We start from the raw sequence: 10954 nt of genomic DNA, 5'->3' as shown, positions 1-10954 counted from the left end.
TATATATATATATAAAACATAAATAATACTTTGATATTTTTAGATAACTTACAATTTTAATATAGTTTTGATTATGTCAATAATACCAAAATTTACAATTACAGTGAATTTAATTCGACTGCTGATTTCTGGACTGTTATGCAAGATACTGTAAATGAATTAAATGACTTAAATCTCGAGGTACCCACACTTCCTTTAACACATCCAATAAATGTTTGGACAAAATTTGTGAATTATCCTATATTGAAAATAATGCGAAATTATTCTGCAAATAAAATGAATATAACAGTAGAAAATCACGATCTTTTTGTGAAAGACGAGCAATGGATACCTGTAACATTTACTACGCAGAGTAATCTTAATTTTATGAATTTTGCTTCTCCGCTTTATGATGAGAGATTAATACTTATATCACCATCGTTTAGCAAAGAAGTTGATATAATAGAAGATGGTTGGGTGATGTTTAATTTACAACAAGCTGCATATTAAGAGATCTTCTTTTGAATATAAAATACAAAGAAAACTCTGAGGAGAACGAATTTACTAAATGTTTAAGACAAGAAGCCATTAAATGGGCATGTATTCTCGGCAACAACTTTTGTCAGAAAAGAGCTTATAGAAAATTGTTAAAGCATATTAAAAAGCTGAAAGAAAATAAGTAATTTTTCTTAACGTTACTGTTTTTCTACATTTTTTTTTTACATCTTCCGCAATATTTAACAAGATATTTAATTAAAATACAAAATATGATGAGAAAATATTTATATACATAATATTTAAAACATTCTTTTCAGATATTATAGACTTCTGCCGTGGTGGGAAGAATGGATATACTGTAAAGGTTCGATGTTAGCAGATGTTGATACTTGGCACACAATGAAAAATATAGGATTGATGCAAAACCATGATAAAAGATTTTTAGAATTCTTAGCTTGTTCTGAAAACAACATCAATGAATATTTAAAATTAATAACACCGCAGAATGATGGAACATATGTCGGAATACAAGTCAATTATTGTATTAATAGTTTTCTTTTTATTATTTCAAAGCATGCGAAAAACGATACTGTGCTTACGAATATATTAACAAATTTTGAAAAATTAAAACCGAGGTGAATTTTTTTTGTGATAAGCGCATGTTACTCATAATAACAAAAGTTTATTACGTAAACTAAACATACATTTGCTATTTTGTTTCTAAAGAGACATCAGTGACTTTGCAGCATTTATCATTATTATTAACCATATATATTCCAAGAACCAACTTAACAAGGTAAATTTTATAAATTCTTTTATAAATCCAATTATTAACTTCTTATTGTTAAACTTATTTACATATTAATAACATATATAATATATATGTTGCGAGCTTTCTTAGAAAATCAATTTTTTTCAAAACACGAAAAGTGCTGCCTTTTTATAAGGCATTAAATCTTTGTAGGTCAATATCTTACAAAAAAACAAGTAATTGTTACATATATAATATAACATTTATCATTATATATTTAATATATTATTAGTCACTTGAAATATGTTATACATTTATATTCATTCATTTATAAAAAATTATATGACACTGTTTTTCATTTTTATTGAATTATTTAAATGATTGTAATAAAAATAATAAAATAAAATCTCTCTCTTCGATAATATTATAAAATGTGTTTTTTTTTTGCTTTTACTGTTTTCAATACACAGTTTATTTATGTTAGGAGTTGTAACATAAATATACTTTTTTTTAAAAAGGGCTTCACAAAAAAATATGTTCTAATTGCCTTAATAACAGAACGTAGAATTATAAAAATATAATTTTACCTATATGTAACAATAACATTGTTACAATGCTATCCATTTAATATTGATTAATTTTCATTAATATTTATTAATTATGCATTTTTTAAAGCTTAATAAAACATGAACTTTAAAATATCTTCAAATAATATATTTATTGCAATTTTAATAAATAAAATACTTTTTATTGGAAGTATATATATATCAACTTTAAGAGATTGAATACAAAATTATCAATTTTTACATAAAAATATTAATTTATCTTGATTATATTTACTATGAAAAAAGTGCGGTGCAATATATTAAAACTGAGTCACATTTACAATTTAATGATCACAATTTAATTATCACAACGATAAATAATCACGACTTATTGATGCGCATAGTATTTATTGTATAGTGCAACGTGATGTTAGAGGGAAATAAGAATGAAAATTCGAAAATAAAACTATAAAAATCCGCAAAACATATTTCTAGCAAAATTGTATACATTGATACGGTAATTTTCGTAAAATCATCTGTATTGCATAACTTCCATTGCAAATTCTCTGCGCGACCATTTGATGCATGGTATAGACAAAAAATACATAGTATATATAAAAAATTACAAAAAGCTGAGCGACATATGAATTATATGTAACAAAAAATTGAAAACTCCATCAACTTTCAGAATATTTTTGCATAGATAGTTCTACTTATTCATAAACATTAATTTAAGGCTTTATAAACGACATTAAATACGCGGATCAAGAACTGAAAACTAGCATACTGTAATAAATAAAATAATTCATTGTGTGTGTATAATTAATGATTCAATAATAAAACTGTTTTAGTTTGTTTGTAAGAGTCTTGCAATTAATTGCTCCCATTATATTTTTTGAATATTATTATACTCTTTAATTAGTCGATAATTTCTCTTTTCATATTTTAAACTATTCTTAGATCAAAATGACATTCTGTTTCATCTGAATCCTTTCATTATTTTTCACTTTGTCTCATTTCACCTGACACGGCTCCAAGATATTAATATTAGAAATGCAAAAATGTCACTTCAGAAATCGATGACGATTTACTAGTGCAACAATATTTTGAAAATATTCTTATATAATATTATCATACAATTTTAAATTATCTTTTTTCCAAAATTGCCGACATTTCATTAGGAATCCTTTATTTCATTTGTATAATTTTTATACATTTCCTATTTAGGAATAGAATTACATGTTTTTCTAAATTTCTAAATTTTATATATTTAACAAAAAATTTAATTTTATTTATTATAATAATGTTGCAAAATGTCCTTGGAGTCAAAAATTTAAAATTAAGCAAAAAGCTTTTTAATATTTAAATTCATATTTAATTTACACATTTTTAAATAGATAATTGAAAATTGGATAATATATTGCAATGTTAGAAATTACAATATTTATTACCATTCACGCATTTAAATTAGTCTATATATTTTTTGGTAAAGTCAATTTATGTGCAAGATTTCTTTAAACTCGATTACTCAAACGAATAACGAACAAACAATAAATGTCTATTTTTTCGATTTAAAAAAAAATATATATGATATGACACATATAAGTAGAATAATCAAATCGTGTTCGATCAGTTCGCTATATGTATATATCTGAAAACATACAAATATCAAAAAAAGTTGAAAAAAAATTAATTTTGCGTTAGATAGTTCTGTGTTACTAATTCACTGAGGACATACCTATCTAAAAAATGAAGCAACAAATTTTGAAAATAACATGTTGATAAACATAGGTCGATCTATCATAGAAATATTGAATACGGATGAAATTTGTTGTTACTCAAAGAAACTAATTATCTCTCTCGAGAGTTAATATTTTCTAAATTTGTCTGCTGTAAATTTCATTGTCTAAATTTGATCTTATATTTTTTTTTTTCAACAAAGAAAGTTATTGTAGGTGCTTAAATAAGTGATATGGCGTTTTTAAGACTGTTACTTTATGGCGGTCTCATATTTATCATCGCGACAGCACTTTCTGCCGATGAAAATACAGAAGATATCATCGATACATCGATTACATATGATAACTTTTTGAATGTAATACCAATGCATTACAACGTCATATTAGTACCATATTTCAAAGAAGATGATGAAATCTATGATGAATATCTAGCCTATTTATATCTAACTCTTAATACATATATAAAAGAGCATCAAGCAAGCGGCGGAGTTGTCTTCTATGGCGAAATCAATGTCACTATTCATATTTTTCATCCAACTATAAAAATAAGTTTAAATTCATCGAATTCAATTCGCCATTTAGCAATAGGATTGATGGAAAAAGACGTTATTAATCTTAAGCCAGAAGAATATTTTTCTCATATACCAAAAAAAATCGAATATGATAATGTAACGCAAACTTGTGTTCTTCATTTCAAAAATAAGTTATTACCTAAAAATTACATATTGAATATGATATTTCTTAATGCAATTAATACCTCAGAAGACGATAATATTATCTTAAAAACTACATATATAAAGAATTCAGGAAATGAAAAGTAAGTAAATGTTAATATATTAAAAGCACAGTGTTATTAAATGTTATTTATTACTGCTTTTTACAAGACATGTTTGTTATATTACCTCAGTCATTAAAACAGTATATATATATGGTATAATACTTTTTAACATATCATTGATATATATGTTAGATGATTCTATATCGATAAATAATTAAACATTGATAGTCATTCGAATTAATAACTTTAAAATATCGTAGATGGAACGAAACAAATTTCCCGACGATTGAGGCCCAACGATTGTTCCCATATTGGGACAAGCCAATAAGAGCCACTTTCGACGTTTCCATAAAGCATCACTGCAATTATTCAGTTTTCTCAAATATGCCGATACGACAAGAGAAAATATACAAACATAAATTAAATAATACAGAAATATGTATGCAATGGACATACTTCGACACCACTCCTTCTATATCTGCTCATCTCGTGATGGTTATGATTTCATCGATGCATTTCTATCCCAATAATGGCATAGATAAGGATTACTTCTGGCGCAATCCAGACTCAGAGCATGTACAATTTGCGGAAAGAGTTTCAAACAAAATCATAATGAAGTTGAAATTTGAATGGTTTAAACTTCTGAAGAAAGTGAAGGTTCCGAAACTGCAACTTGTCGCAATCCCAGGTTTTCGAAATGATATTAATATGAACTTCGGTTTCGTCGCAATAAGGTAATAGAAAAATTGGAAGCAAATATTATCTATCGAAATACAATTTTTTTAATCAAAATTAGAAATACGTATACCAACACATATTTTTAATTTAGTATATGGTTATTTACTGAGAAATTATTTTATATTTTGACATGAAACTATATGCAATTCTAAATAGAATATATATATATGTATAAAACATATATCGTACATCACATTGCATAATTAGTTTCTATAATAACTCTTACGTCGTCATTTATCATTTATTAAGTTCAGAAAACGTTGCTTTTTTACGCTTTTCAGGAGAAACATTAAGATTATTATTATGTAGGATGTTGCCTCTAACGATAGCACTTAGAATATGTCCACTATTTTTAGAAATACTAAAATATTGTGATTATGAAAGTAGCACTGTATCAAGAGGACCATAATATGCTAATAATAATTTTTTAAAGGAGGCGCGTCGGAAATTTCAAGATCAATATTTTCGTATCTCTAAAAATAGCGGAGATATTCTAAGTGCTGCAATTAGAAAAAACATTCTTTATATGCAATTTTATGTTTATTGTTTAAGTTTTATAAATTTGATTCTTATGTTTTTTTAGAGAAACAAGTGTTATTTACAATGAAAATCTACATTCTGTTGCGCATAAAATTGAAGTGGCACAATTGATAGCGCGTGGAATAACATATCAATGGTTCGGTAATTTAATTAATCTACCTTGGGGGTCTGATTTATGGTTAAGCGATGGTCTTACAACATTTTTCGGAATAGATGTTGTGAATGCCGTTAATGCTCTCGAGGTTATTATGTATTCTTAATGTATATTTTTAATGCTAAATTTACGCAATTAAATGAAATGCTAGATATCATAACAATATAAAGTTCTCGAACTATATATTTATAATATTAAAAATGTACAAGCTGCTTGTTATAAACCCTTTCACATCTTAAGGAACCACTATGCGCTGATTGTTCGGCACTATTAAATTGTTATAAATTTTGCAGTAAAAATAGAAACTTGATTTAAAAATAACACATTTCTATATTATAATTTCGGTAATAGATCAAGGTGTATTAATGTATCTTATTAATGTGTACATTTCCTTTGACTAGATAAATATTTACTTATTTGGTAAAGTCAATTTATGTGCAAGATTTCTTTAAACTCGATTACTCAAACGTATAACGAACAAACAATAAATGTCTATTTTCTCGATTTAAAAAGAAATAAATATGATATATGACACATATAAGTAAAATAATCAAATCGTGTTCGATCAGTTCCCTATATGTATATATCTGAAAACATACAAATATCAAAAAAGTTGAAAAAAAATTAATTTTCCGTTAGATAGTTTTGTGTCACTAATTCACTGAGGACATAACCATCTAAAAAATGAAACAACAAATTTTGAAAATAACATGTTGATAAACATAGGTCGATCTATCATAGAAATATTGAATACGGATGAAATTTGTTGTTACTCAAGGAAACTAATTATCTCTTCGGAGATAGTTAATATTTTCTAGATTTGTCTGCTGTAAATTTCATTGTCTCAACTTGAATTTATATTTGTTTCTTTTTCAACAAAGAAAGTTATTTTAGGTACCTAAATAAGTGATATGGCGTTTCTAAGACTGTTACTTTATGGCGGTCTCATATTTATCATCGCGACAGCACTTTCTGCCGATAAAAATACAGAAGATATCATCGATACATCGATTACATATGATACCTTTTTGGATGTAATACCAATGCATTACAACGTCATATTAGTACCATATTTCAAAGAAGACGATAAAATCTATGACGAATATATGACCTTTTTATATCAAACCTTTAATACATATATAAAAGAGCATCAAGCAAGTGGCAGAGTTGTCTTCTATGGCGAAATCAATGTCACTATTCATATTTTTCATCCAACTATAAAAATAAGTTTAAATTCATCGAATTCAATTCGCCATTTATCAACAGAATTGATGGAAAAAGACGTTATTAATTTTAAACCAGAAGAAGAAAAATATCATGTAACGAAAAAAATCGAATATGATAATGTAACGCAAATTTGTGTTCTTTATTTCGAAAATGAGTTATTACCTAAAAATTATACATTAAAAATAAGATTTCTTAATGCAATTAATACCACAGAAGACGATAATATTATCTTAAAGACTACATATATAAAAAAATCAGGAAATGAAAAGTAAGTAAATGTTAATATATTAAAAGCACAGTGTTATTAAATGTTATTTATTACTGCTTTTTACAAGACATGTTTGTTCTATTACCTCATTAAAACAGTCATTAAAACAGTATATATATGGTATAATACTTTTTAACATATCATTGATATATATGTTAGATGATTCTATATCGATAAATAATTAAACATTGATAGTCATTCGAATTAATAACTTTAAAATATCGTAGATGGAACGAAACAAATTTCCCGACGATTGAGGCCCAACGATTGTTCCCATATTGGGACAAGCCAATAAGAGCCACTTTCGACGTTTCCATAAAGCATCACTGCAATTATTCAGTTTTCTCAAATATGCCGATACGACAAGAGAAAATATACAAACATAAATTAAATAATACAGAAATATGTATGCAATGGACATACTTCGACACCACTCCTTCTATATCTGCTCATCTCGTGATGGTTATGATTTCATCGATGCATTTCTATCCCAATAATGGCATAGATAAGGATTACTTCTGGCGCAATCCAGACTCAGAGCATGTACAATTTGCGGAAAGAGTTTCAAACAAAATCATAATGAAGTTGAAATTTGAATGGTTTAAACTTCTGAAGAAAGTGAAGGTTCCGAAACTGCAACTTGTCGCAATCCCAGGTTTTCGAAATGATATTAATATGAACTTCGGTTTCGTCGCAATAAGGTAATAGAAAAATTGGAAGCAAATATTATCTATCGAAATACAATTTTTTTAATCAAAATTAGAAATACGTATACCAACACATATTTTTAATTTAGTATATGGTTATTTACTGAGAAATTATTTTATATTTTGACATGAAACTATATGCAATTCTAAATAGAATATATATATATGTATAAAACATATATCGTACATCACATTGCATAATTAGTTTCTATAATAACTCTTACGTCGTCATTTATCATTTATTAAGTTCAGAAAACGTTGCTTTTTTACGCTTTTCAGGAGAAACATTAAGATTATTATTATGTAGGATGTTGCCTCTAACGATAGCATTTACAAGAATATGTCCACTATTTTTAGAAATACTAAAATATTGTGATTATGAAAGTAGCACTGTATCAAGAGGACCATAATATGCTAATAATAATTTTTTAAAGGAGGCGCGTCGGAAATTTCAAGATCAATATTTTCGTATCTCTAAAAATAGCGGAGATATTCTAAGTGCTGCAATTAGAAAAAACATTCTTTATATGCAATTTTATGTTTATTGTTTAAGTTTTATAAATTTGATTCTTATGTTTTTTTAGAGAAACAAGTGTTATTTACAATGAAAATCTACATTCTGTTGCGCATAAAATTGAAGTGGCACAATTGATAGCGCGTGGAATAACATATCAATGGTTCGGTAATTTAATTAATCTACCTTGGGGGTCTGATTTATGGTTAAGCGATGGTCTTACAACATTTTTCGGAATAGATGTTGTGAATGCCGTTAATGCTCTCGAGGTTATTATGTATTCTTAATGTATATTTTTAATGCTAAATTTACGCAATTAAATGAAATGCTAGATATCATAACAATATAAAGTTCTTGAACTATATATTTATAATATTAAAAATGCACAAGCTGCTTGTTATAAACCCTTTCACATCTTAAGGAACTACTATGCGCTGATTGTTCGGCACTATTAAATCGTTATAAATTTTGCAGTAAAAATAGAAACTTGATTTAAAAATAACACATTTCTATATTATAATTTCGGTAATAGATCAAGGTGTATTAATGTATCTTATTAATGTGTACATTTCCTTTGACTAGATAAATATTTACTTAATCATTAAAATATTAAAAACTTTTCTTTTTAGCATTACAAAAGTTCGAAGATATTGGATTTATTCATAGTTCAGACTCAATATGAATCTCTCCAGTTGGATGATTATAATCTTACGCAGCCTCTTATATCAGAAGCCAGCAATCTTTCTGAAATTAATTCACTTTCCTCTTATTCCCGTTACATTAAAGGTAAACGTCAGTAAATATAATTAAACAATTGTTTATAAATTATGTAATGTAGAAGTTATAAGAAAATAGAAAAAATTAAGGTAATTATTCAGAATCACGGCTCCACCTGCAAATGGGCTGCACATTTTTTTACGGACTTTTAATGTTTAGAAAGAAATATAAATAACAATTTTTAGTTGGGAGAGGTCCCCAAAAAAAGTTATAGACCAAAAAAGGGTAATTATTTCGAATAAGGTGTTTTCTGAATTTTGACAAATATGATTGTCACAACAAAGAGTTTTACCGAGAGATCCGATCATATTTGTCAAAATTCAGAAAAGGCTTTATTCGAAATAATTACCCCGTTTTTTCCGCTTTTTGGTCTATTACTTTTTTTTTGAGCCTCCCCCGATTAAAAATTGTTATTTACATTATTCTCTAAGTATAAAAAGTTATCAAAAAAATTTGCAGCCCATTTGCAGGTGGAGCCGTGATTCTGAATAATTACCAAAATTAATAATATAGAAATAATATTACTACTAAATCATAAATTTATAGACATTGTAATTTATATACATTTGTATTGTAATTATTTGTCTATTTAAACCATGTACATAAGTTAATCTTACATATGAATTGTAGCACCTTTAATATTGTACATGATGCAATATTTGGTTACTAAGGAAGTGTTTTGGAAAGTTGTCTACCGATATTTAAATATGCGGTGAGTAATATATTATATATGTGTGTAAAACCTTTGCCAAATTACTTTTTTTTATCTGATTGATGATCTTCTTTTATTGATTAATATAAACAACTTAGATTTCTTTTTTTTGTTCTTAAACTTTTATTCTCTTTTCTTATAAAACAATAAAATTTCTATTTCGTTTCTCTACCTTACTATCTCTTTTCTACTGTATTAACTTGCTTCGTCTTACATGTATCAATATCTTTTAATATTTATTACATAATAGACCTTAATTTATTATCTATCTATATTCTTATTTTCTGCCTTATCTAAGAAAAATAAATACCAAATTTTTTTTATTTTGCCTTATATTATAATTGGCAAATTTATATTACATTGGTAAATTTATATTTTGTTTTCTATTTTTTCTTTTATAATTTTTTGCAATACTCTTTCATCCATTTTTTTGTTTTTGTTTAAATATATGTTAATATAATCGGAATATACTAATTGTTCACACGTTTACTTATCTCTTACATTTTTATATAAATAAATACTAATATTTACTTCGTAAATAATCTGTTTCATTTAATGCTACTACTGAAAATTTCGATCGTCGTTAGCATTATTAACCAAAATTTTAGCGCATTGATCATATCCCTTAAATAATGCTGGAAATGATCTTAAATATCGAAGCGTTCATTTTTCGTTAATTTTGATTAAGTGGAATAGATTATTCACGACCTAACCCCTCGCCTGGATCTTATTTGTAATTTATATATTTGTATTTGCTTATATTGTATGTTGTCAAATACATTTGACAATATACAATAATTAAATGTTGTCAAATATACGCGATCAATTTCGTTGAGGTTTTAATCATTTTTTGTTCTTATATTTGTATCTTAGTTTGACGTCATGAAATTATAATTTAATAGTTTCACTATATATATTAAGAGAAAAAGAGTTAGATTCTACTGTAAAAATTATTATTTATGTGTATGTATTATGTTATAAATATATTATAATATATATATTAAATATTATGAATTTCAAAACATAT

At 26.1% G+C, this 10954-nt stretch overlaps 1 protein-coding gene across 1 annotated transcript in view; it reads left to right on the top strand.

Annotated features, from left to right (window-relative positions):
- Positions 1 to 4243: 4243 nt before the first annotated feature.
- The window catches only part of LOC115242823 (aminopeptidase Ey-like), a 9851-nt gene continuing 3140 nt past the window's right edge, over positions 4244 to 10954 (top strand). The window contains exons 1-5 of the mRNA XM_029819365.1: positions 4244 to 4329; positions 4551 to 5024; positions 5612 to 5810; positions 9068 to 9224; positions 9846 to 9927. Coding sequence (XP_029675225.1) covers positions 4244 to 4329; positions 4551 to 5024; positions 5612 to 5810; positions 9068 to 9224; positions 9846 to 9927 — 998 coding nt within the window. The remainder of the gene's footprint in view (positions 4330 to 4550; positions 5025 to 5611; positions 5811 to 9067; positions 9225 to 9845; positions 9928 to 10954) is intronic.

This window comes from Formica exsecta, unplaced genomic scaffold (genome assembly GCF_003651465.1).
Source record: "Formica exsecta isolate Colony F162 unplaced genomic scaffold, ASM365146v1 scaffold643, whole genome shotgun sequence".
Lineage (NCBI taxonomy): Eukaryota > Metazoa > Arthropoda > Insecta > Hymenoptera > Formicidae > Formica > Formica exsecta.
This window is presented reverse-complemented; position numbering and strand designations above follow the sequence as displayed.